At 42.7% G+C, this 27,473-nt stretch overlaps 3 protein-coding genes and 2 long non-coding RNA genes across 5 annotated transcripts; 1 reads left to right on the top strand and 4 right to left on the bottom strand.

The window, feature by feature from the left end:
- The first annotated feature begins 6,844 nt into the window (after positions 1-6,844).
- On the top strand, positions 6,845-10,421 carry psmb8a (proteasome 20S subunit beta 8A). Its single transcript, XM_062558666.1, has 6 exons — positions 6,845-7,119; positions 7,405-7,546; positions 7,701-7,812; positions 8,473-8,602; positions 8,796-9,000; positions 9,816-10,421. The coding sequence occupies exons 1-6, from the start codon at positions 6,967-6,969 to the stop codon at positions 9,902-9,904; spliced, it is 831 nt and encodes a 276-aa protein (XP_062414650.1). The 5' UTR covers positions 6,845-6,966; the 3' UTR covers positions 9,905-10,421.
- Positions 10,422-13,745: 3,324 nt separating this feature from the next.
- Positions 13,746-14,433, bottom strand: LOC134107130 (uncharacterized). Its single transcript, XR_009942646.1, has 3 exons — positions 14,341-14,433; positions 14,179-14,243; positions 13,746-14,028 (listed from the first exon to the last, which is right to left on the bottom strand). It is a non-coding gene; the product is annotated as an uncharacterized LOC134107130 (long non-coding RNA).
- On the bottom strand, positions 14,434-16,952 carry LOC134107129 (uncharacterized). Its single transcript, XR_009942645.1, has 11 exons — positions 16,781-16,952; positions 16,554-16,649; positions 16,425-16,472; positions 16,118-16,327; positions 15,841-16,022; positions 15,562-15,729; positions 15,380-15,462; positions 15,136-15,248; positions 14,942-15,052; positions 14,692-14,820; positions 14,434-14,564 (listed from the first exon to the last, which is right to left on the bottom strand). It is a non-coding gene; the product is annotated as an uncharacterized LOC134107129 (long non-coding RNA).
- Positions 16,953-18,921: 1,969 nt separating this feature from the next.
- Positions 18,922-22,283, bottom strand: LOC119214956 (serine/threonine-protein kinase pim-1-like). Its single transcript, XM_062558607.1, has 11 exons — positions 22,250-22,283; positions 21,683-21,943; positions 20,888-21,025; positions 20,694-20,804; positions 20,439-20,573; positions 20,215-20,309; positions 20,084-20,131; positions 19,770-19,979; positions 19,494-19,674; positions 19,215-19,382; positions 18,922-19,115 (listed from the first exon to the last, which is right to left on the bottom strand). Exons 1-11 carry the CDS (start codon positions 22,281-22,283, stop codon positions 18,991-18,993), a joined length of 1,506 nt encoding a protein of 501 aa, XP_062414591.1. The 3' UTR covers positions 18,922-18,990.
- A 2,582-nt stretch (positions 22,284-24,865) lies between these two features.
- LOC134107140 (H-2 class I histocompatibility antigen, K-K alpha chain-like) lies at positions 24,866-27,129 on the bottom strand. The gene is made up of 4 exons (XM_062558606.1): positions 27,124-27,129; positions 26,266-26,587; positions 25,531-25,827; positions 24,866-25,008 (listed from the first exon to the last, which is right to left on the bottom strand). Exons 1-4 carry the CDS (start codon positions 27,127-27,129, stop codon positions 24,866-24,868), a joined length of 768 nt encoding a protein of 255 aa, XP_062414590.1.
- Positions 27,130-27,473: the final 344 nt, after the last annotated feature.

Here is a 27,473-nt window from a genome sequence, read left to right as displayed (position 1 = left end):
GATTTGGTGAACGGCTCTGCGTGCCTTAATAAGAGTGGTCTTGGGCTTATCCCAAGTGGCGTTGCTGGAGATTATTCTTCCTGGAGTGTCATAGGGCGCTCGTATTGCCACATGTGGCGTTGCTGGCAGGATCAATCAAAACATTAAAGGGGCAGAGACCATAGATGTATGTATATATAAATTTGTTTTGTTGTTCAAACAGTTTAATTATTGTGTTGTGTTTGTGATCAAGAACAGTTTCAGTGGTGTTGGGACCTTACATTCCATAATTCTCATCTCTGTGGGGCTTTTGGTTCAACTTCCTCCGCTGTCATGGAAGAGGAGGTACAGCAGCTAAAAGAACTTTTGTTGCAGCTTCAGGCGGACAACGGGCGACTCCGTCGGGAGTGCGCTGCTTCTTCAGACCCCGGTGGCAGTGCATCCGGTTCGACGGCTTCCGGCAGCGGGACCCCACCCCTTGCCCCCACTGTAACGGAGCGGTTAGTGGTCATTCCGAGGGACCGCAGGTGTCCAATGTTTAATGGTAGGACAGGTTTGGGAATAACTGAATGGGTCGAGGAAGTGGAGGCGTGCATGCGTGCTCGACACTTAGCTGCTGCTGAACAGGCTCTTTTCATCTTCGATCACTTGGAAGGAGAGGCAAAGGAAGAAATTAAGTTCTGCTCGAGTGCTGATCGAAGGGACCCTGCTAAAATCTTGGCCATCTTGAATAAGCTTTATGAGTGTGATCAGTCCTACATCGCCCTACAACAGGTTTTCTTCTCCCGGCGACAGCTCGAGGGTGAAACGTTACAAGAGTTTTCTTTAGCGCTCATGTCTTTAATGGGCCGTGTTAGACAACAAGCCCCAGATGGTATGCCCAATGCTGATGTGCTGCTCCGGGACCAATTTATCGAACATGTCCTTGACTGCTCTCTTCGCCGTGAGCTTAAACAACTTGTTCGTCGTGATCCGACCATGGTTATGATGGAACTTCGCGCTGAAGCCATGCGCTGGGAACGTGAAGGTTTGCCAGGTGGTGTGCGAGGTCGTAGCTATTCACTGCCTTCAGCTCTTGGTCTTCAGTGTGGTGTGCAGGGTCGTGTTCAATCTAGCCCTCGGGTCTCTCCAACAGAACCCGCTTTAGGTGAACTGATGGATCTGATGAAGCGCCAGCAAGAGCAGTTGAACCAACTTACCCAGACTGTAGCTTCACTCCGGGCTCTGCCCCCACCGGGATTAAGGTCCCATGCTGGCCCTGTCATTTGTCGGCGGTGTCAGCTGCCTGGCCACTTTGCGAGAGACTGCACTGGGGAAAGGGTTTACCGCCAGGGTCCAGATAGGTCCAGTGGTCAGCAGTCAGACAGTATTAGGCAGGTTCCGCCCAATTGGCAGCCGGAAAACTAGCACCCACTGAGCTATTGAGCCACAGCTCAGGTGGGGAGCCCTCAGGCTCACAGGAAGTTGCGACATGTGAATTGGTTGCCTCCTGCCCGAATATGGATGTTTCTATTGGGGGGGTGAGTGTTTCCTGCTTGGTGGACACTGGGTCCATGGTGTCCACCATCACAGAGTCTCTCTTCATGGCACAGTTCGCACCTTGGGGCCAGGATTGCCTTCGGTCTTGCAATTGGCTTCAGCTTCGAGCGGCAAATGGCCTGACGATCCCCTACATCGGCTATTTAGAATTGGATGTAGAGTTGTGCGGAAAGGTCATGCCCCGATGTGGAATCCTTGTAGTGAGGGATCCCCCTGGCGCTGAGTCTTCTTCCCCGGGAATCTTGGGGATGAATGTTATTCGTAGTTGCTATAGAGAACTTTTCGGTGCGCTGGGACCTTCTCTTTTTGAGTCACCTGTAGTTTCACAGGCACCGCGTCCGGTTGTTGTGGCACTACAGCAGTGCCATAAATCAGTTGGTCAAGAATCCGTCTCCGCTACTGGCACAGTCAGAGTTCGAGGTAGGGGAGCTGTGCGGGTACCAGGAGGGCACATGAAGTTGGTTGCCAGTACTTGTTCGGAGCAGCTGGCAGGTGAGACGGTTCTGCTGGAGCCTCCTGAGACTGGGCTACCCGCTGGGCTGCTTGTTTCATCTTGCCTGGTGAGGGTCGTCCGGGGCACGGTGTACGTCCCCGTGGTCAATGTGGGGACAACGGCTGTTCTGCTCTACCCACGGACTGGTCTGGGCAATCTAAGTACAGCACAGGTTGTCAGTCTGCCAGCTGGCGTGACTGAGGATAGGACCACTTGGGTGGCCGTTAACACTCAAACTGTTCCTTCCTCTGTGCCTGATAGGTTGGAGTCTGTGGCTCTGCCTGCGCTTGTTGATCCAGATAGGGAAAAAATACGGTCCTTGCTGAAAAAGTATGACTCGGTCTTTGCCACTCATGAAGGTGACTTGGGCTGTACCAATCTCCTTTCCCATGACATACCCTTGCTCGATGATATCCCAGTCAGGCAGAGATACCGCCGCTTACCGCCTTCTGAGTATGAGGCAGTGAAGACTCATATCAATCAGCTGCTTGAGTCCCAGGTCATACGAGAGAGCTGTAGTCCGTACGCTTCACCCATTGTGTTGGTGCGGAAAAAGGACGGAAGTCTGCGCTTATGCGTGGACTATCGGTTGCTAAACAGCAAGACTCGGAAGGATGCATTTCCTTTGCCGCGAATAGAGGAAAGTCTCGATGCGCTGTCAGGGGCCCGCTGGTTTTCAACTCTCGATCTTGCCAGCGGTTACAATCAGGTCCCTGTTGCAGAACAAGACAAGCCTAAAACAGCCTTTTGTACCCCCTTCGGTCTCTTTGAGTTCAATCGTATGCCATTCGGCCTGTGCAACGCGCCGGGCACCTTCCAGCGATTGATGCAGAGGATGTTTGGCGATCAGCAGGGTCAGTCTCTCTTGCTCTATCTCGATGACATCATTGTGTTTTCATCCTCAGTAGATCAACATCTGCAGCGTCTTGAGATGGTGCTCAGGCGCCTTCAGACTGAGGGCTTGAAGGCTAGGCTTGAGAAATGTTCCTTTTTCCAACAAGAAGTGGGGTACTTGGGTCATGTCATCTCATCCCAGGGAGTGTCTACTGACCCCAAGAAGTGTGAGGCTGTGGCTGAGTGGAGGCGACCACAGAACACATCTGAGCTGCGCTCATTTCTGGGGTTTGCCAGCTATTATCGTCGATTCGTCGAGGGGTTTGCCCAGCTGGCGGCACCATTGCATCGCTTGGTGGCTGAGACGTCAGGCAAGAGGTCCAAGAAGGGTGCCAGTAAGACTCTGGATGCTGTATGGACTCCGCAATGTGAGCAGAGTTTTGAGGGACTGAAAGATCGGCTTGTCTCCGCTCCTGTGTTGGCATTCGCAGACTTTTCGCGTCCTTTCATTTTAGAGGTAGACGCTAGCTATAGTGGCCTGGGCGCTGTTCTCTCCCAGGAGACTGACAGTGGGGTGAGACCAGTGGCTTACGCCAGCAGAGGACTTCGGCAGACTGAGCGTAATACGGCGACTTACAGCTCCATGAAGTTGGAGTTCTTGGCTCTTAAGTGGGCTATGACAGAAAAGTTTCGAGACTACCTGTTGGGTCACAAGTGCACGGTGTACACCGATAATAATCCGTTAAGCCATCTCCAGTCTGCTAAACTGGGGGCTACGGAACATCGGTGGGCGGCTCAGCTTGCAGTTTTTGATTTTGAGATAAAGTACAGATCCGGTCGTAGTAACCGGAATGCTGATGCCCTTTCAAGACAGTATTCTTCGGGTTTAGATTCTGCTGTCCCGTTGTTGCCGGGAGGCCAAGTCTTGCCTGACCTTCAGCGTGGCCAACCGTTGGAGCAGCCTGTAGTAGCCACTTTAGCCCTGGTCTCTGCGCTCCCAGCCCATTCAGCTTCTGATCTCCAGTTATTACAACAGAATGATCCCTTGTTGAAGGAGATTATGGTGTTCTGGCGACAAAAATCTCCACCTACCGCAGTTGAACGGCGGCATCTTTCTAAACCAGCTTTGAAGATGTTAACACAGTGGGGGCGCCTGGTGGAGCGGGATGGGGTCTTGTTCCGCCAGGTCCTTCGCTCAGATGGGGGGGAGGGATTCCTCCAACTGTTGCTGCCTGCAGTTCTCCAGCGGGAAACCCTGAATCTGCTTCATCAGCAACATGGCCATCAAGGTATTGAAAGGACCACAGAGTTGGTCCGGCAGCGTTGTTACTGGCCCGGGATGTCTACTGACATCCGCAATTGGGTGCGTGAGTGTGAGCGGTGTCAGGTCGCTAAGGACTCTGGACCGGTGCCACATAGTTTTATGGGCCATCTGCTTGCCTCCCGACCAAATGAAATACTGGCCATTGATTTTACACTGTTGGAGCCTTCTCGAAATGGGTTTGAAAATGTGTTGGTCATGACAGATGTTTTTAGTAAGTTCACGGTGGCTGTGCCTACACGTGACCAGACTGCCTCTACTGTGGCCCAGGTTCTTGTGGCAGAGTGGTTCTATAAGTTTGGTGTGCCAAGTCGCTTGCACTCTGATCAAGGGAGGAGTTTTGAAAGCACTTTGATCCAACAACTTTGTTTGATGTATGGGATAACTAAATCTCGTACTACTCCTTACCATCCGGCAGGAAATGGGCAGTGTGAGCGCTTCAATCGAACACTGCACAACCTTCTCCGAACATTGCCCTTGACACAGAAGCGGAATTGGGCATCTTGTCTACCTTATGTCCTCTTCTGTTATAATACAACACCTCATCAGAGTACTGGGGAGTCCCCTTATTACTTGATGTTTGGCCAACAACCAAGGCTGCCCATTGACTTCCTTTTGGGGCGTGTGGAAGAACCAAGGCCGGGTGAGGTGCAAGGATGGGTGGCAGAGCACCAGGAAAAGTTGAGGGTTGCCTTTGATTGTGCTCGTGAGCGGCTGCTGACAGCAGCAAGTCGTCGGAAGGAGCGGCATGATCAGCACGTGAGAGAGGTGCCGCTGCTGGTGGGCCAGCTGGTGTATGTGAGGGATCATGGTGCCAGGGGCCGTCATAAGCTGCGAGATCTGTGGAACTCGGAGGTTCATCAGGTGGTAAGTGCTTCATCGGAAGGGGCAGTTTATGCAGTGGCACCGGTGAACGCACTGCACAAAGTAAGGAATGTGCATCGCGACATGTTGAAGGCTGTGGTACAGCCAGTTGAGGTTGATCTTTTACCCACTCAAGCACCATCACCTTTGGGTGTGGCTCAGCTGGACGAGTCGTCAAATAGTGACTTGTGGCTATTGGTGTCCAGCACTACACCAGGTGCCCCAGCTCCTGGGCCCCTCGTACCTTCCACAGCAACTAGGCCGGACCAGGCCCTATTGCTTCCGTCCTTTCAGTCACAGTCACAAGTGCCATTGTCCTTGGCCTCGGAGCAGCCTAGTACGAGTGGGCAAGTTATGCGTCGCACCACCCGTCCCACTGCCGGGCATCATTCGAATGTTCACCGGCTTCCTCAGCCTGTTAGGGGTACGGCTGGTGGCCTGGTCGGGAGGCCTTCAGACCCAACAATGAATCTGCAATCGGTCATTTTTCGGCCATGGTCTTGACCTAGGGGGCCTTCTTTACCGTCGGGACGACGATACAAAAAACGAGGGGTAGGTGTGACCGGATGAGGGTTTTCCCCTCCCTCTTTCCTGCACACAGGGGTGGACCAGCACACCTGGGGCTAATTGTGATTGATTGGGAGAGGCAGGGATATTACTTAAGCCTCTGGTGTGTGTGGACTCGTCCTGTGGTCTTCTCCTGCTGGGTGTCTGTGGAGACTGTCCGGGAGGCGCGCTTTATGTTTTGGCCGCTGCCCTAGGTCAACATTCTGCTGTGGTGTGGTAAGGGAAATTTTTCCATCTTTTGTGCCTTTTTAGTCTCCTGTGTCGCCGTGTATGCGGCACTAATGTGCATCCTTCCATATAGTGACCCTGTCTGGGTCATGGATGTCCCCACGTGGGTGGATGAATGCCTGGACTGCTGGTGTTCGGTGTCTCGGTACGATGCACGCCTCCCTTTTTTTCAACACATTTGGGCGTCATTATAAAAATCTAAATGGTCTTAATTGTTATAGTGTGGGCCGCCGTCTGTGAGTGTGTGCGAGGTGGGTGCTGCCGCCGGGGTCTGTGGGCAGCGTGACCTGTAATTTGGTAAGTCGCTGTGTCTGCCTGTTTGCTGTACATTAATTACGGTCTTGTTCTAATGCTGTGTTTCACAGCATAGCTGGACCGGGCTGCAGCCTTGGACATGCTGTTGTGGTGCTATCCTGGTGCCGCGACCAATTAATGGGCCAATCCTCCCCGGCGCGCTCTCTCCCCCCCCCTCACTGAGACTGTTCTTGATACCGGTTAAAAACCTTTCGGAAGAACAGTACAAATGTGGCTCTCTATTGGGTGAACTGTTGGACATATTATATGTTGGTTTTTTTTCTTTTTTTTGTTTGCATTTTCTTTATTATGCATGCTGGTTTATGGATTTGAATTGTTTGATTTGAATTTGTTTTCTTTATTATGCATGCTGGTTTATGGATTTGAATTGTTTGATTTGAATTTGTTTACATCTTTATCATGCATGCTGGTTTATTGATTTGAATTGTTTATTGTTTTCTTTATAGTCCTCAAACGCCCTATCGCAGAGCATATTGCCATTTTAAAAAGAGTATTAAACAAATAAAACTATATTTTTATAATTATCTTATGGTCTCTGACCCCTGATTTGGTGAACGGCTCTGCGTGCCTTAATAAGAGTGGTCTTGGGCTTATCCCAAGTGGCGTTGCTGGAGATTATTCTTCCTGGAGTGTCATAGGGCGCTCGTATTGCCACATGTAGTTATCTGGTTCTTTTAGCATGCAGGGCTACAATAAAACAGCTTTTAAACCCTTTCACTTTCGAATTCGTCGTCCCTTCCCAGGAAGTTATCCGTGACGTTCTTCAGACACCTTCGTCATTCAGGAAAACTTAAGAGCAGAATATAATTCCAATATAGTTGGATACATGATGGCTCTTTTCCAAGTATCTGGTTTTAAGTCTTATGCTGAACTCCGTGAGCAGATTCTTCCAGCCAGACAGACGCATCTCTTGGACCGAACCAACCACTACAACTTCGGGACCAGAACTCAGGAATTTGCTCTCCCTCTGGGTGTAGACGTGAGTATCATTTCACCGAGTTTTGCTACGAAATGAAAAGTCGCCATCGTATCAGGTGACCCTGATGCAACAAGCGTGACGCGTCAGACGCGCTGTGGTTCAACGTCTTTTACGCGTCTGTGGTGCACGTGCGCTTCTCATGCAGCTTCAGATGATGCATTCACCTTAACAGTTACTGTGGGATAATATAACATGTATGATATTCCACTTTCATGTACTGTTGCATGCACCCCCCCCCCCCCCACACACACACACATAGTGATCTTCTTTTTGGTTCTATTTCAGCCTTCAGGGTTTCTCAGAACCTGTAACCGTGATGGTGGTGTGAGTATAGACCTGAACCACGGGACGACCACCCTGGCCTTCAAGTTCAAACATGGAGTCATTGTGGCTGTGGACTCCAGAGCCTCAGCAGGCCGTTACTTGGGTAGACACGTTTTTATTCCTTACGCATCATATCAAAGATGTGTGCAGCTTTGAATCGTAACACAGAGGAACATGGAGCCATACAAAGTAAATGAGGCAACAAGAGTAACTAATTACAAAATGTCTTCTTTGCACAAATGTGTCCCGCTCTGCAGCATCCAACGACGTCAACAAGGTGATAGAGATCAACCCCTACCTGCTGGGCACCATGTCGGGCAGCGCTGCAGACTGCCAGTACTGGGAGAGACTCCTGGCCAAAGAATGCAGGTCCGTCTGCAGTGCATTTGACTGTCTGCATAATAAATGTGTTCCATGCAGAGTTGAGTAAAGTATCTGGTCTAGGAAAGAAACCGGAGAACACTCTGATCTGGTTTAGTTGGTTTGAGTGAAGCAAAGAGGTTCAGTGGTGAGGAGGACTAAGACTTTAAACCCCACACGGGCCGTCTGAGGCCTCCCTGTGTGGTGTCTGTGAGGACATGTGTGTGTGAAGACATGGGTGTGTGAGGACATGAGTGTGTGAAGACATGGGTGTGTGAAGACATGAGTGTGAGGACATGAGTGTGTGAAGACATAAGTGTGAGGACATGAGTGTGTGAAGACATGTAGTAACGCATTAAAACACAAATTAAAACCAAATGACTAAATTACATTAATATAAATGTAGCCACAGTAATTATATCATAAATGTGTTGTTTCTGTTCATTGTTGAGATTCAAACAGACACAAAGGTCGACTTGGACTCGAAGCCGAACAGATCCCTGACTTTACAAAAAACGTCCATAAGCCAAAGATAACAACAACAGGGTCAATGATGCAGTGGTGATGTTTTGGACGGACATGGATGTAAAATGGAACATGACAGGTCGACCCTGGAAACAACCCTGATGGATGTTTCTATTGATTGGTTTCATGACTTGGTCCCTCCAGGCTCTACAGGCTGAGGAGCAACCACAGGATCTCTGTGGCTGCTGCCTCCAAGCTGCTGTGCAACATGATGCTGGGCTACAGAGGCATGGGCCTCTCTATGGGAAGCATGATCTGTGGATGGGACAAAGAGGTGAGTTGTGGCTTTGAGTCTCACCGTCTGGGCCCAAACATGAGAATCCTTTTTCTTCCACTTCCTGTGAAGCAGAGCCTAGAAATACAAATGTCCTCACCTCACTGCACTAGATGATTGAGAGGTTGTCTTCTGAGGCAGGATGTCTAATGTGGATCTTTTATGCTCCTGTTGGATGTCTCTGTGTCTCCAGGGTCCCGGTCTGTACTACGTGGACGACCAAGGGACGCGTCTGTCCGGCCGCATGTTCTCTACCGGCTGTGGGAGCAGCTACGCCTACGGCGTGGTGGACAGCGGCTACAGGGAGGACATGACGGTGGACGAGGCGTATGAGCTGGGACGCCGGGGCATCGCTCACGCCACACACAGGGACGCCTACTCTGGAGGGGCGGTCAACAGTGAGTCCACTCTGGTTTCCATCTAGCAGACAGCAACATCCGTCTCACATTGTCTCCGTCAGTCCTCTTTGGTCCAGACTGGTGTCTCCACTATTGGACGGGTTACTGGGACGTTTCAGGACTAATTGTGTCCCTTTGGTGATCCTCTGACCTTCTATGTATCACCATCAAAAGTTCAACTTGTCCTTTAGTTTAAGAACTAAGAACATTTGCATGAAACTAATCTTACTTAAACTTTCCATAAATTCCCTTTTAATCATCTCTTCTCACTCACTTTTATAACTGCAGTAGGACAACAATTTACATAAATTTTCACTGCAAATTCAGTATTTCCTCGATTCAGTGTCAAGAAAACGTTCATTCAAGTTGCTTAAAATAAAATATTATGTACAACTGACTAAAGGTTTCAGCCTAACGTTGTAACACCAATGATCCTCTGTGGTTCCTCACTTCACAACAGAAATATACAGTTTTTTCTGTTTTTCAAAGAGTTATAAAACTGTATGCTATGACTGTCGATTTTTGTTCCATTATAAAGTAGCAAATAGAAGAAATATAATAAATGAACATCATTAAACAAGAACAAGCTGATGCTGATGAGTCGACCTATAAACTCACACATGTTTGATGTCGTTCTCGTCTTCCTCTCACACTCATTTCACGTCTCTACTGATACCTGCAAAGAGATGCATCAGAAATAAGGGAGGAGAGCCATGGAGAGTATGTAGCCATGGTCTGTGACCACTGGAAACATCTGTGTCCTTATGTGTACATTGGAGTAATGTGTGTGTGTGTGTGTGTGTGTGTGTGTGCAGTGTACCACATGCAGCAGGACGGCTGGATAAAGGTGTGTAAGGACGACGTCTCCGAGCTGATCCACCGCTACAGGAAGGGAATGTTCTGAATGCTCAGCACTCTGAACACACTGATGATGCGTTTCTTTCCAGAAGCTTCTTTGTGCACTTTTCTAGTAGTGATTTTGGAGATGATCCCACTGATGTCTCACAGCAGAGAAATGCTCTCCAAACGTTTCTTTCCTTCCACATGAACCTGAAGTCTACAGGACCAAAGTGTCACTAAACTGCTGAGCTCATTGTGTGCTGTTTGTTGCTAGTGATGTAATGCAGGTGCTGTGTGTGTTGGTTCTCACATGCTTCTGTGTACTAGTGTGTTCTTTGTGTTGACCACACATGCTGTTTAAAATACTTTCACCAACACAACACAACAATCCCAAATACAGCCCTGCTGTCCTGTGATGATTGACATGAACCAACCAAGAGGGAAATTGAGTGAGGGGGTCACATGTTGATGAAAATTAGAAGATTTAGATCTTAAAGCCTTTTTATTCTTTCTCTTACTGTTTTTCAGTCGTTTTACTGTCAACCACATTATTTCTTTCAAAGAAATCCTGTTGTAAAATTACAAAAAATCTTTTTTCAAATAAATATTCTATGATAAAATATTTTAGATGCCTGGTGTGATGGTGACATCATTTTGTTTTATTATTGATGGGCATGAAATGTGATTTAAACATACAGGAAGTGTCAAATCTTTCCAGAACTAAAGCTGTTGGGTGAAATATTCCAAGCTCTCGTGTTCCTAATGACTGGTGACAGTCTGACTATTAAATACTTATTATTATTAAATGATCTGGGTCATATCACAGGGCAAATTATACGTGTATATATTTAGGTTGATTAATTATTTATAGTTTAATGTATAACAGAACAATAACGTTGTGAAAACGGCTGTGATGTCATCTGTTTCCAGGCAGAACCACAACACATAGCTTTTGATAAAGGAAGTATATTGGTCTGTATGAAAAAAGGTTAAAGGTCTTAATTTTCACAGGTCAGTGAGGATGTTTGTTTTCTTTCACTGAAGTTCAACTTTAGAGGTCCCAGGATTCGAACAGTAATGAAATAAAGAATTTTATTCATATAGAAAATACAGTAAAAAGGGCCTGCACAGATTTGTTGTTAAAATATATTAATGTAAAAAATGCATATTAGTATTTTAAAATGTAGGTATAACATACATCAAAAAGAAGGACAGAGTGTAATTAAAGGAGCAACAGAACTGAAATATCTCCTGATGTCCGAAAGCAGTGTTTCTCAACTGGTGGGTTGCGTAAAAAAAAGGTTGACAATCACTGTTCCTGTGAGGGCCAGATAACTTTTCCCTTCCCTGGAGGGGGTCAGAAAAAGTGTGACGATTGCAGTGGGTGCAATGTAAACATTTATTGTCTTCCAGAAAGCCACATATAACCAAATAATAACAATCCATGATCTTCACAGAAAAAAAAAGTCAGGAAAATAAATAATACCACTTAATGAAATAAATAATAACCGCCTTGACGGATGAGAGCATTGAACAAACAAATAATCGTTTGACCACTGCAGGTTAAATACCTGCATTCTGAATCAACCTTTTCTCTATTATTCCGTTCTACTTTACAGGGGCTAGTCTAGGATTTGCGTGGCCAGACTGAAAAAAAAAATCATAATGCCCCTCTGGTATTGTTCAGGGGGCCGGGCCAAATGTGGAGGCGGGCCGTATACGTTTGGGTTTAGTTTGGGTCCTCAAAAGGGGCTCTTTTACCCCTGGGGGTATGTGATGGCACTTCAGGGGGTACGTGAGATTTTTTTTGTAAATGAATTTAAAATTAGCATCTATTCAAATATCCTTTGAAAAACATTTTTTTTTTCTTAAGGGGATAAAGAAATATTTCTTAGGGGGTGCATCACTAAAAAAAAGGTTGATAACCACTGTTCTAAAGATAGTTCAGGAACTAAGGGACCTGAATCAAACAGACTGTGGAAGAACAGAATTTTAAACAAAAAACCATTGTGAATTTAACGTTCCTAACATGAGACTTTTCAGTTTCCAATGAGATAATGAATAATTAAATAAATTCCCCAAGAGGAAAGCTTCCCTAGCGAAACATTATTTTTTAAGAGGAACAATTTGACATGTTGGGAGAAAAATAATGATTTATTCAATTGCTTGAAAATATTTCATAAATTTGAAGTGTTAGCATAAAGACTCAAAAGATTTGGCTCTGCTCATCTCTCTTCTGAGATCTCTTCTTCTGTTGTCCTACTGCAGTCAACGGCTCAATACGACACTCTGTCCAGAGCCTTTTTCTATTGTAATGTAAATATTAAAACAGTTTCAACCATAGATGGTTCTTCTCAGGTCAAAGTGGTACTTGTGAGGTAATTTAGGATGAAACATCACAACATTATCTTTACCAGAAATGAGTTGTCTAAGACAGGGATACTGTGCTCACTGTGGTATTTAGGGTCCGCGCTACGACTAGTCGTAGAGGAACCTATTGTATTTTAAGGAATAATCATAATTATTATTATTCTCACAAACCCTTTTTTTTGGGCCTTTATCATATTCAAAAAGTTGTTAAATTTGGCATGGATATCCAGACTGTTAAAAAATTTGATAATTTCTTACGTTTGGGTATGAAGAAATGTCTCTATAGCGCCCTCTAGAAATTTAAAAAAGACCACACTAGGCCAGTTTCTGCCCCGGATGTCGGATCTACTTGAAAGTTGGCACACAGGTCCTCTTTGGCATGCTCTACAAAAAAGTTAATCATGGTATGCAAATGCACCTAACTAGATTTTCCGCCTTTTTGTATTTAGTGAAAAACACACGGAGACACGGAGGTAAGCGGACTTTGTATTTTGTCAAAATCAGTTAAAATGTTTTCATGTTGTTAGTGTAGCGGAGTGTTTTATTAAGAATGGTGTTCTGAGAGGCTTTAAGCTCCTGGTTATATGTTGACATAAAAGGCCTAAGACCATCATAATGTCAAAGATAAAGTTTGCAAAGCGGCATTCCTGGCGTTGCTCCACACGGTTAACGACCACTGACTTGCGACCGCTTTGCCCGACGGCTGCAGGGTTCCTCGGCCCCATTTGTAACCGTGTGGCCAGTGCCCCGACGTGCAAGGAGTAGCGAGGACCCGTCCAACGCTGCTCGCAGCTTTAATTTGTTCTGTATTTTTTCAAATTCATAGAAGCTTCTCCCATTTCTGTACTTTAAGCAACTTTCTGAAATTAATTTTACCTTCATGCATTCCAATGCATTTTCACCAGGAAATGCATTTCTAGTTTATATTTATGTTTAATAAAGAAAAGGAATTTTCACAGCTTGCTGCTAGTTTATAAATTGAGGCGAATTATCCTCATTGAGAATTCAACCATGGCACTGGGGGCTCATTAATTTACAGTCAACTACTTTTGCAGTTTGTCGGGTAGACCCCCGTTTAAAGTTTAAAACGGCACAATAAAGAAATACTCAAACGATGAATAATAAAAATAAAAGTTCATCAGATTCAAGCTTAAGTTTGGTTGTTGAGTACCACTATGAACCTTGGCTACAACACACAGAAGTTTTCCTATTTCTAAATGTGCGGGTTACATTTTAGGATCAATTTTTCTCTCTTCTCTGAAATAAAACATGATTGAAATAGTGATTAAAATGCTTCAGCAGCGACATCTTCACCCCAAGTTTTCTCTTTTTATTGTTTGTGCCTGAATCATATAAATAAAGTTTGTTTATTTGTAATGAATAGAATTAGTATTTGCTTTTAAATGGCTGACTTAAATCTAATGAAAATAATTATGTTAACCACGAAAATATACTTAATCAAGACTTAAAAGTATTTTTTGTTCTTCCTTTGTCATTATTTTAAGGTAAAAATGTCTTAATAAACGAGAACGTGAATGAACACTTTAAATCAGGATTAAAATATTATTTGAAAAGCAATCAAACTTCCATGTGTCATTTATATTCAAACTCATTAACTCAAGAACACTGTAGCTTAACATAAGTCAAAAAGTAATAATAAAGAACAGATTAATTAATCTTTGTGGTGTAAAGAAAAGAAGAATTCATTTGGTTTAGATCATATACGAATGTACTTATTAAGTAATCCTATTTTGGAGAATTGGGGTCCCGTAGCTCATCAATGGACTTCGTCTGATGTAGTTCCTCACATACTCCTTTCTGTCAAAGTAAGAGCAGTGGGTATCAGGGTATTTATATACATATATATAAATTAATATATGTATTTATACGTATATATATTATATATATTTAATATTAAATGGTTGTATATATTACATGTATACATTTGTATTAGATATAAATATATACTTATTTTTGGCCGCCAGCTTGTACATGATGGCGATCTCAATGGAAATTTTGTTCCCTTCGTCGTCCTGTAACGCGAGAGTTAAGGATCAGAGAGGTTCCTTTGTGATACATTCATAAACAGAGTTTTGAACATTTTGACAGTGTCAGGCGTTGCTCACTCACCTCATGTGTGCAGTAGACGTCATCATTAGGGATGTGTTTAATGGCAACCTACAAAACAAGACTTTTGGCAGAGGGTGTCTGCACGTGTGTGTGTGTGCGTTTGGGAACGTGTGTGTGTGTAGCGCTTACGGGTAGGTTGTCGGCCCTGCGGTGGCCGGCGTACACGTTTCCAAATCCTCCCGCGCCGAGGAGTTCCAGTTGCTCATTATTGGCCTCTAACTCTTCTGCAGACACAAACATGTTGTTTTAATACATTTGTGAGTGACAGCGACTACATGTCACCTAAACTCTAACCATCCTGGTATGGTAATACCGATTTCAGTTTGACTAATAAAACCGAAAACTACTGACCTTGTTTGGTTTTTTTCCGGTCCTCGCTGTCCAGTCTTTTTCTGCTTTTTTTCTGGCCTCCCTCAGCAGCGGCGACCTTCCTGTTCACGCCTCTCTTGCCAACGACCTCCACAGAGGTGTTGCATCTCCCTACAGAGGAACAAAAAAAAAACCCAGAGGATTGTCAGTTTGTTGTTAACTGTCGAACCCCGTGTTTAGTGAACTGATGACGGGAAGCATCTCCAGGAGCAGTTTCACGCGATCAGCTTACCAGTGACTGCTGAGGTGGACGCTAAATCGACCGTGAGCCTTTGTTTTTCGACCCGCGAAATTCTGACGAGTGTTGGGATATTCTCGTTGGACGATGAGCTTGTATCGTCATCTACAGATGAGAAAAAACCCCAATGAAACATTGAATTGTTGTGAACTAAAGTAACCAACTGCAGGAGAAGACAAACTACTGACCTTGTTTGTTGCACTTACGGGTAGGTTGTCGGCCCTGCGGTGGCCGGCGTACACATTTTCACATCCTCCCGCACCGAGGAGTTCCAGTTGCTCATATTTGGCCTCTAACTCTTCTGCAGACACAAACATGTTGTTTTAATACATTTGTGAGTGACAGCGACTACATGTCACCTAAACTCTAACCATCCTGGTATGGTAATACCAATTTGAATTTGACTCTGTAATGAAACCTAAAACTACTGACTTTGTTTGGTTTTTTTCTGGTCCTCGCTGTCCAGCCTTTGTCTTTTTCTGCTTTGTCAATTCTCAGGCACATCTGGAGGCAGTCTGAAAAGTCAAAGAGAAGAAAGGTGAAGATCATCATCAGAATTTAAAATAAAAGAGCCGATTTGTGTCTCTCGACATGTTTGTGAATAGTGTTCTTACTCTTGGAGATGCTTTGGGGGAGATTTTGACGCTTTAAATAAAAAACTAACGGGTCAAATTTTTTGAATTTGTGGACGGTGTTAAACAGCACCGCTCCAATCTGAAACACTGTGGTGGATCCTGATTTGTACCCCTTGCTAAGGAGAATCTCTGGGGAGTATGTAGTTCCTAGAACACACAGACATAATGAAAAGTGTCAGTGGGGCTGAAAAGCTTTGTTTCAGTGCAAAAGTCACAGATGGGTTGGTAAAGAACCGGAGCAAAAGCCAGACGCCTTACCGAAAAACTCATGATAAGTCTTTTTTTTTATCGTCGTAACAGCTCAGACCAAAGTCAATAACGCGAACTTGTGGGACCTTCGAACTTGTCTCGATCAGGATGTTCTCCACGTTTATTTCCAGGTGGAAAATGTTCTTGTTCTCCAGATCGAGCGCCGCATCGACAAGCTGCCTCAGTATGATCTGACGGAAACAAAAAGAGAGATCCGAGGCATCAGAGGAGGACGCCGTCGACGCGCTTTCATCGCTGTGACTCTGAGCTGATCACAGCAGCTCACCTTGGCATCTTTTTCCTTCACGAAGCCTCCTTTGCCCATGATATGGTCAAATAAATCCGTAGCGGGGATGGGCCTCTCGATTACCATCACCAGCTCCTCCTCTAACTGGTACCAGTCCAGCAAGGTAAGGTATGGCGATGCCCCCTCCGATTTGGCCGCCAGCTTCAACATGATGGCGATCTCAATGGAAATTTTGTTCCCTTCGTCGTCCTGTAACGCGAGAGTTAAGGATCAGAGAGGTTCCTCCGTGATACATTCACAAACAGAGTTTCGAACATTTTGACAGTGTTAGGCGTTGCTCACTCACCTCATGTGTGCAGTAGACGTCATCATTAGGGATGTGTTTAATGGCAACCTTCGAAACAATAATTTTGTTAGAGGGTGTCTGCACGTGTGTGTGTGTGCGTTTGGGAACGTGTGTGTGTATAGGGCTTACGGGTAGGTTGTCGGCCCTGCGGTGGCCGGCGTACACGTTTCAAACATCCTCCCGCACCGAGGAGTTCCAGTTGCTCATATTTGGCCTCTAACTCTTCTGCAGACACAAACATGTTGTTTTAATACATTTTTGAGTGACAGCGACTACATGTCACCTAAACTCTACCCATCCTGGTATGGTAATACCAATTTCAATTTGACTCTGTAATAAAACCTAAAACTACGGACCTTGTTTGGTTTTTTTCCGGTCCTCGCTGTCGAGCCTTTGTCTTTTTCTGCTTTTTTTCTGTCCTCCCTCAGCAGTGGCGACCTTCCTCTTGACGCCTCTCTTGCCAACGACCTCCACAGAGGTGTTGCATCTCCCTACACAGGAGCTAAAAAAACTCCAGAGGATTGTCAGTTTGTTGTTAACTGTCAAACCCCGTGTTTAGTGAACTGATGACGGGAAGCATCTCCAGGAGCAGTTTCACGCGATCAGCTTACCAGTGACTGCGGAGGTGGACGCTAAATCGACCGTGAGCCTTTGTTTTTCGACCCGTGGAATTCTGACGAATGAAACCCAATGAAACATTGAATTGTTGTGAACTAAAGTGACCAACTGCAAGAAAAGACAAACTACTGACCTTGTTTGTTTTGTTTCCGGTCCTCACTGTCCAGCCTTTGTCTTTTTCTGCTTGGTCCTGCCTCAGCAGCGGCGACCTTCCTCTTGTCGCCTCTCTTGCCAACGCCCTCCACAGAGGTGTTGCAGCTCTCTACAGATGAGCAAAAAACCCCAGAGGATTGTCAGTTTTGACAGTGTCAGGCGTTGCTCACTCACCTCATGTGTGCAGTAGACGTTATCATTAGGGATGTGTTTAAGACTTTTGTTAGAGGGTCTATTTATATGTATATACTTGTCTGTGTTAGTGTTTCTTCAAGTATATTTATATTTTATTTGGTATAAGTGTATTTATATATATTTTAGTGGGTATAGGTGTATTTTTTATGTAAATATTTGTCTGTTAGTGTGTCTTTATGTATATTTATAATTTAGTTGCTAAAAGATTAATTCTATATATTTTAGTGGGTATAGGTGTGTATATATATATATATATTTGTGTGTGTTAGTGTGTCTTTGTGTATATTTATATTTTAGTTGCTATAAGTGTTTTTATATATATATATATGTATTTGTGTGTGTTAGTGTGTCTTTGTGTATATTTATATTTTAGTTGCTATAAGTGTTTTTATATATAAATGTATTTGTGTGTGTTAGTGTGTCTTTGTGTATATTTATATTTTAGTTGCTATAAGTGTTTTATATATATGTGTATTTGTGTGTGTTAGTGTGTCTTTGTGTATATTTATATTTTATTTGGTATAAGTGTATTTATATATATTTTAGTGGGTATAGGTGTATTTTTTATGTATATGTCTGTTAGTGTGTCTTTATGTATATTTATATTTTAGTTGCTATAAGTGTTTTTATATATATATGTATTTGTGTGTGTTACTGTGTCTTTGTGCATATTTATGTTTCGGTTGCTATAAAAGTATTAATATATATTTTAGTGGGTATAGGTGTATTTTTTATGTATATATTTGTGTGTGTTAGTGTGTCTTTGTGTATATTTATATTTTATTTGGTATAATGTATTTACATATAATTTAGTGGGTATAGGTGTATTTATATATATATATATATATATATATATATATATATATATATATATATATATTTGTGTTAGTGTGTCTTTATGTATATTTATATTTTAGTTGGTATAAGTGTATTTATATATATATATATATATGTATTTGTGTGTGTTAGTGTGTCTTTGTGTGTATTTATATTTTAGTTTCTATAAGTGTATTTATATATATATATATATGTATTTGTGTTGGTTAGTGTGTCTTTATGTATATTTATATTTTAGTTGGTATAAGTCTATTTATATATATATATATATATAAATACATGTATATATTTATATATATTATATATATAATTAATTTATAAAAATATAGATATATCTGCATATAAATCTATTTAGTACATATAAAAATAACTTTAAAAATGTATATAAATATAAATATGTAATACATATTTATAATATATAAAAATGTAATATATATATATATATATATATGAATATAAATATTAATAATATATCAATCTAACATATATATATTATAGATATGTAGATAGATATAATATATATATATATTATATTATATATATATATTTATATATCTATATTTTACTTTTAATTTTATTTATTATATGTTATTATATAGATATATATTTAGATATATCTATTTTAGTGTGTATATATATATATCTTTTTATATGTGTTTTAGTTTGTTTTTGTGTATATATATATATTTATCTTTTTATATGTGTTTTAGTTTCATTAGTGTTAGTGTGTCTTTTAGTGCATCCCTTTCATTTTGTCTATTGTCTATTTGTGTTTGTGTGCTGAGGTCTTATCGGATTTTCTGAGCCACTGGTGATTCTTCAGCTGCTCCAGCGTGGGACGTTCGTTGGGGTCATTTCTCAGGCACATCTGGAGGAAGTCTTTGCAGTCTGAAAAGTGAAAGAGAAGAAAGGTGAAGATCATCATCAGAATTTAAAATAAAAGAGCAGATTTGTGTCTCTCGACATGTTTGTGTATAGTGTTCTTACTCTTGGAGATGCTTTGGGGGAGATTTTGACGCTTTAAATAAAAAACTAACGGGTCAAATTTTTCGAATTTGTGAAGGGTGTTAAACAGCACCGCTCCAATCTGAAACACTGTGGTGGATCCTGATTTGTACCCCTTGCTAAGGAGAATCTCTGGGGAGTATGTAGTTCCTAGAACACACAGACATAATGAAAAGTGTCAGTGGGGCTGAAAAGCTTTGTTTCAGTGCAAAAGTCACAGATGGGTTGGTAAAGAACCGGAGCAAGAGCCAGACACCTTACCGAAAAACTCATGATAAGTCTCTTTTTTATCGTCGTAACAGCTCAGACCAAAGTCGATAACGCGAACTCGTGGGACCTTCGAACTTGTCTCGATCAGGATGTTCTCCACCTTTATGTCCCGGTGGAAAATGTTCTTGTTCTCCAGATCGAGCGCCGCATCGACAAGCTGCCTCAGTATGATCTGACGGAAACAAAAAGAGAGATCCGAGGCATCAGAGGAGGACGCCGTCGACGCGCTTTCATCGCTGTGACTCTGAGCTGATCACAGCAGCTCACCTTGGCATCTTTTTCCTTCACGAAGCCTCCTTTGCCCATGATATGGTCAAATAAATCCGTAGCGGGGATGGGCCTCTCGATCACCATCACCAGCTCCTCCTCTAACTGGTACCAGTCCAGCAAGGTAAGGTATGGCGATGCCCCCTCCGATTTGGCCGAGAGCTTCAACATGATGGCGATCTCAATGGAAATTTTGTTCCCTTCGTCGTCCTGTAACGCGAGAGTTAAGGATCAGAGAGGTTCCTCCGTGATACATTCACAAACAGAGTTTCGAACACAGAACATTTTGACAGTGTTAGGCGTTGCTCACTCACCTCATGTGTGCAGTAGACGTCATCATTAGGGATGTGTTTAATGGCAACCTACGAAACAAGACTTTTGTTAGAGGGTGTCTGCACGTGTGTGTGTGTGTGCGTTTGGGAATGTGTGTGTGTGTAGCGCTTACGGGTAGGTTGTCGGCCCTGCGGTGGCCGGCGTACACATTTCCAAATCCTCCCGCACCAAGGAGCTCCAGTTGCTCATATTTGGCCTCTAACTCTTCTGCAGACACAAACATGTTGCTTTAATACATTTGTGAGTGACAGCGACTACATGTCACCTAAACTCTAACCATCCTGGTATGGTAATACCAATTTCAATTTGACTCTAATAAAACTGAAAACTACTGACCTTGTTTGGTTTTTTTCGGGTCCTCGCTGTCCAGCCTTTGTCTTTTTCTGCTTTTTTTCTGTCCTCCCTCAGCAGTGGCGACCTTCCTCTTCACGCCTCTCTTGCCAACGACCTCCACAGAGGTGTTGCATCTCCCTACAGAGGAGCAAAAAAAACCCCCAGAGGATTGTCAGTTTGTTGTTACTGTCGAACCCCGTGTTTAGTGAACTGATGACGGGAAGCATCTCCAGGAGCAGTTTCACGCGATCAGCTTACCAGTGACTGCTGAGGTGGACGCTAAATCGACCGTGAGCCTTTGTTTTTCGACCCGCGAAATTCTGACGAGTGTTGGGATATTCTCGTCGGACGATGAGCTTGTATCGTCATCTACAGATGAGAAAAAAAAACAATGAAACATTGAATTGTTGTGAACTAAAGTAACCAACTGCAAGTGAAGACAAACTACTGACCTTGTTTGTTTTGTTTCCGGTCCTCACTATCCAGCCTTTGTCTTTTTCTGCTTTGTCCTGCCTCAGCAGCGGCGACCTTCCTCTTGCCGCCTCTCTTGCCAACGCCCTCCACAGAGGTGTTGCAGCTCTCTACAGATGAGCAAAAAAAAACAGAGGATTGTCAGTTTGTTGACAGTCACAACAACAACGTGGATAAAAAGCCCCTCATACCAACAGACAAAACGGTGTCTTTTCTGCCCGGCTAAATCTTATTTAATATTTTAGGTATTTTATTTCTAGCAGATCCTCCCAAAAATGCTCAATATGGGAGAAATATCCAGATAACTGCAGAATAATAGTTGTAGTAAATTGTAGTAAAAAAGAAGTAAATTTCATGTGTGCCCCCGCAATTTACAATTTAACTTCACATACGTATCTCCTCAATATCGCCCAACATCGTAGGTTGGTTCCTTTCTATTTTAACTTGCTTGGATTACAATGTCGGCATAAGTTTTGTAATAAAGCGGATATTATGGTCTCAGGTTTTAACGTATAAGTAAAACAAATTATGAAACTACCGTTGAAGTAATATGGGAGATAGACATTTAAAATCCTAAGGGTAAAGTGTTTGGCGAACTGGTGCTGGGCGACGGCGCACGGAGCTAAACAGGGTGCTCTGGGAACCGTAAGGTTGGTGGTTCAAACCCTGGCTAATCCATCATTTCCCTTATTGTCATTGTCCCTTAGCAAGTTACCCAACCCCTAATTGCTCCCCAGGCAAATCGTAAATGTAGCAGTTTGACACGATGAGCTTACCAGTGACTGCTGGGGTGGACGCTGAATCAGTGTCAACGAGGGCCTCTCGCCTCCTCCGATATGTCTTCCTTTTGTCTTCCTCTTTGCGTTTCACCATTGTTCGAGTGACAATGACGCTTTGCATGGGGCTTTGGGGACCTTTGCACGAGGGAAGCAGTGCCGCTCTGACGTTGTCGTCAAGAACCTGATTGCTTCGAAACCTCTTTTTTGGGATTCGCCCTCTGGATGACGAACCTTCATCTGATGAGCTTGTATCGTCATCTAGATGAGGAAAAAAAACGTAAAAAGTAGTATTCATTTTGAGGTTAACTAAAGTGGATTGAAATGGTCTTGGGTTAAAAATACAATATAAGTTGCTTTGGATAAATGCGTCACCTAAATGACGTGTAATGTAATTTTATCCTTTCACGGCTCAGTCAAAAGAAACAGTAAGAAAAAGGCCCCTACAGTAGGAGTCAGAGGTTTATCTCAAAGTACCCACTGTAAATTAAAGCCTTCTCCACCTGACAAGTCCAATAAACCATCAAAACCAGTTAACAAAGACTTATGTCTGGATTCCTCACTTACCTTGAGTTCTTTTTTGGGGCTGAGGACGCGTCATTGTGGCCTTTTCAACAAACTTGGGGCAGTGCAAAAACTTGTGTGTGTTCGTGCAGTTGAATTTGCCAGTGTTCTTATGCTGTGAAGAACGGAACATGGAACATAGAACGTGGAGCGTGTAACACGGAACGTGGTGAAACATTCTCAGTGAGGTGTTCTGAGGAATCTGCCAATCACTGTTTGGAGTGAACGTGTCATTTGTCGTAGAAAGCAGGCTTATTGCTCCCACCAGTACTGATGAAACATGAGATTTTGTGAGTATTGAGAGAAGGCCCATACAAATCCACACTAATTAGGGTCCTCGCTACGACTAGTCGTAGAGGAATTTCTAGTTTTTCTACCGCCCTCTAGAAATTTTAAAAAGACCACACTAGGCCAGTTTCCGCCCCGGATGTCCGATCAACTTGAAAGTTGGAACACACAGTAAATCATGGTATACAAAAGCACCTAACTAGATTTTCCGCCATTTTGAATTTTGTGAAAAACACATTTTTGGAAATTTCTCCTAAACGCTGAGTTTGATGGTCACGAAACCTTCAGTGGATCATTATTGGTTCAATGTCTCCTTGATATATCAGTGCTGATAACTCGTTGTTTTGATGAGATATTGGCTAATAAACTTCACAAGGGGTGTGGCTTAATCTGTCAGATTTTTAACTTCCAAATGACTGTCTTGCCCTCACCAAAGTTATAGCATGTGTAAACATTAAAGCCCTGAACACACCCTATATTAAACATAATATAACAGATGCTATATTTCCCCACTAGCCATGCCTTTAATACTTAAAAACTATAGAGGAGGACATGTGAGTCTACCTTGCATGTTGTATGACTTGAAAATTAAACTGAAAACCCACTTTCCAGTGATGGTTTAGTGCAGTGATTCTCAACTGGTGGGTCGCGACCCACTAGAGGGTCGCGGACCCGGCCTTTGCATGTGAAAATATAAATGTGAATTAAAAAAAGAAATCACAAAAAAATTCATCCTGTGATTTTATTTTGAAAGGACTTTTTTAACACAGTGGAGAGTTGTTTTTTTGCTGGCTCTCCCGTCCATGTTTTCAGCAGCGTGTGCCAGTTTGGGTCAAACCATTCTGATATGGGGGAGAAATTGGGTTTTTAGGATAATTAAACATCCTGAATATAAAATATAAAATTCCGCTTATGAACTTGATTTTGAATAAATTTGAGATGTTGAGAATGTTGAGAATGTTCCTCGATCCTCGAGGTTTTAGAAATGTTCTGTTATGATGAAATGATCTCAGGTGATGTGAGTCTTCCATCTGCAGCAACTCCCACATGCTTTAAAGCAGTGAAGTGAAGAACCTCACGTTTTGAGGTCAAAGGGCAGTAACAACATGCATGTGATTGTGGCTGCAGTCACAGAGGGGAAGCACATGGAATCACAACAACACAAACATCTGGAGCAGTGGAGCATTTATTGAAGAGCAAGACAAAGGTACAAAAAGGGAAAATGGAGCCACTTTATCTACAAAACCACAAGTGATTTAGAGCTTCACTGTTCAACTCCCACGAAACCAAGAAAAAAAACATCCCCTGATCCAAAACAGCAGCAAAAAATATTAAACTACATTTCAATCAGTGTGTCCCAAATTTGTATAATATGATACTTGATCAACTGATCAAAAGACACCAATAAACAAACTGATTTATTCATAAAACCCTCAAATAATTATTTTCTTCAGCCTGTTAAATTCAATGTAAAGAAAAACACAAGCAAAATATTTACACAATCGAAAAATAAATGTTCTAATGTCTATATTTGGTCCGTGTGTGTGTGTGTGTTATTACATGATTCAACCAGAAACGCAAACAGCAGAAGCATCAAAGAGTAAATTTGGTGCATTAGTTTGAGATGAACACACTCGTCTGTGAGGACTTTGATGCTTTCATTGATTTAAACGTCTCCTAAAATAATCCTCATTTTATTTCATCAGAAAAAATTCAAACTTTTTATTAAAATCAAACAACCCAAATAATTAAATATCACTTTTGATGTTTCCTCACAGCTTCCAGATGTTCACCAACCCTGATTCACGCCGTTTAAATGAAAGATGAATAAGCCATAAATTCACAGTTTATGGAGAAGAATGTGGAGACATCGGTTGTTGATCCAGAGGAAAATTCACCCATAAACCTGAAGAGAGAAACATATAAAACATAAAAGAGAAAACTAAATAATTTAATGAAATAAAAAGGAAAAAGAATTTTGGTGTCAGTGTTCTAACGGCTTCCTCACAGTAGATACAATCTCAGTTTTTTAACCTATTATCTCCACTAAAACGTAAAATTACTATCTGAAGAATGAGTAGAAACAACAAATTCATTGCAATTAAGCGTCTGTCAAGTGCAAAACAAGTTTTGTCTTAACCTGCTATTGTCTAAAAGGTAAATGGCACTAAACATAATATATGAAGAATATAAGCTAATATGATTTAATAACATGTACATAGTGATAAATCTTACAAAGACATGAATTTGCTTCTTCTAGTGATGACATCATGACATCATGTGACTTCAGTGTCTCATTCTGGATGAAAAGCATCAACTCAAAGCCTAAAATCAAATGCTCCTCAACACTGGTCTCTGATTGGCTCTCACGCCGTTCCTAATTCTCTTATACACCAAGAATCCAACCACAGCAGCGATGATGACGCCAAGAACAGCCACAGCGATGATGATGAAGGTGAAGCCAGCAGGTTTCTCTGTGGAGCACAAAACAACCAAAGAGTCTCAAGCGGAACAGATGAAGCAGGTCACAAGAGAAGAAGATCCACTGAACACACACCATGTGACGTCATGTCTTCATGATGACTGAGACACATATTGGATAAACTTGACTCTGTCTGATTCACTGATGGATACATGGATTAATCCCAGGATTTACTCATCTTTAAGGGACCAGTAGTTGTGTGAATGCAGATTCTACAATGTTCCACATTACAATAGTTCACCATGGACTCAAATGAAGCGCTTACCTGGAATGACTTTACAAAAGGATGGTGAAAAAGAAACTTATTCACAAAGAAATTAACCAAATATTGACACATTTGTGTATTAATGTCGACTAGTAAACAGAGTTCAGAACTCTTGCTGTGGTTTAATTCTTAAAATGACTACAAATAAAAACGACATGAAACAAACACAACTTTCCAAATCCAAAAGACACAAAGTGAACAAAGTGAAGGTGTGCGTCCCTCCTTCACCGCTCCGGGTCTCAGACCTACCCGTGTTGGTCCTGGTCTTGTCCAGTTTGGTGACCATGTCCTCGTCCACACCAGACAGCTGGAACACACACTCGTACCTCCTCCAGTCTTCAGCAGGGACGGAGGACAGTTTCAGGTCAACCCTCATCTGGAAGGTCCCGTCGTGGTTGGGGAGGACCTCTCCCAGGGCCACGTCCTCATGGAGCTCCTCTCCATCTTTCCTCCAGAAGAGGGTGGCGCTGTCGGGGTAGAAACCTGTAGCGTGGCAGCTGACTGGGGAGGAGGGAGTCTTCTGGAGGAGAGACACTGAGGGACGCTCTGGAGACACAACAGAGGGACCGGTAAGAGGTCCTTTATTAATATTTAATGTAATGTATTTAACATGTATTTAAGTTTACTGAAAGAATGAAATGGAAATAAATATATCTAAAGTTTCATTGATTAAAGAAGGGAGACAAACAGATGAAGAGGGGTGAGACGGATTAGAAAGGGAGGAGGACAGTGTGAGAGAGTAAAGAGACAGCGAGATGGACAGAAACACAGCAGAGACAAAGACAGAATGGAGGGACAGAGTGGGGACAGGTGTGAGGGGGGAAGTGAGGGAAGGAATGCAGTGAAGGAGAGAAGGAGGTGAGGGGGGGGAGACATGTGGGAGACACAGTGGGTCTCTGTGTGTTGCTGACATGTTGCTATGACAACAACAGAAGGTCTATGAGCATCGTGTCCATGGAAGGACATCAGGTCATGTGATCCTACCGGTTCTCATCAGAGAGCTCCTCCCGTAGTTCACGTACTTCTTCAGCCACTCGGGACAAATCTGAGTCAGGTAGTTCTTGTCCTGTTCTATCAGAGCTCTGTTATTATCTAACTTGTGTTTGGTGATGACAGCCTGCTGTTTAGGAGCAATCCACTGCTCTGTCTCCAGATCAAATGATATGAAGTCTTCTCCATCATAACCATACTGATCATAACCCTTAACCTTGTTGGTCTCATCATCCCATTCACAGCCGTACATGTTCTGGACAATGTGGACACCTGAGAGAGAGAGAGAGAGAGAGAGAACATGTTGACATATGTGCTTGATAAAAGACTTTAGTCATCATCTGATTATCAACATTTATAATGATTCATATAAATAATTCATCATCTAATTGATTAATGTTTCAACACTAAAATCACTGAATGTTTCTTATAAACACTGCAGTCCACTTTAGTTCATGAACTCTCATCTGTATCATACTCCAGATTTTGGGCTCACACTAATAATTCTAGTCTTTGCAGATGATGTCATTACTATTTTGAATGAATCCATGAATTGTTCACACTGTAAAATGTCAGAGAGGCTGATGAAACCTTGGAAGAGCTTCTTTAGTGTGAACAACACTGAGCAGTATTTCATTCATCACCATTTCAAACAGACAAAGAGGAACAAGTCGTCTCAGTGAGGAACCTCAACTAGAAAATGTTGGACGTCATCTGATAAATCAAATGTATCAAAGCTCTGAAAGACACAACACTTTAGTGTTAAAAGCTCTTAGACGAAGATACACATGAAATAAAATGTAACACGTTTGTTTGAGTTGCCACTGAGCCTCGCCCTCCCTCTGAGGACACCTGCATGCTGCCATCTTGTGTGCTCCTTTGTTGTTTGGACGTGTGTGCTTTGTCTATTTCTATTGTACACAATACACTAAGTGATTATAACTTTTCTATAATAATAATCATAATAATCATGTGATATTATTTCCATAAATGAAAGGTTTTCAGAACTAACAAGGTCACAAAACGACACATGAGGCCATGATTCACTGTTTTGTGGTGAAGGGCGCCTTCTAGTGACAGAGCTGAATATATTATTTTTGTCCATTTCAAATTATTTTATTTTTTAATAAAAAACTGCTGATTGTTGTTCTGTCGTTGAGTTTAGTTGATTTAATTTTTAGTCCGAACTTTACCTTTGTTAT

The sequence above is a fragment of the Pungitius pungitius genome, chromosome 17 (genome assembly GCF_949316345.1).
Source record: "Pungitius pungitius chromosome 17, fPunPun2.1, whole genome shotgun sequence".
NCBI lineage: Eukaryota > Metazoa > Chordata > Actinopteri > Perciformes > Gasterosteidae > Pungitius > Pungitius pungitius.
This window is presented reverse-complemented; position numbering and strand designations above follow the sequence as displayed.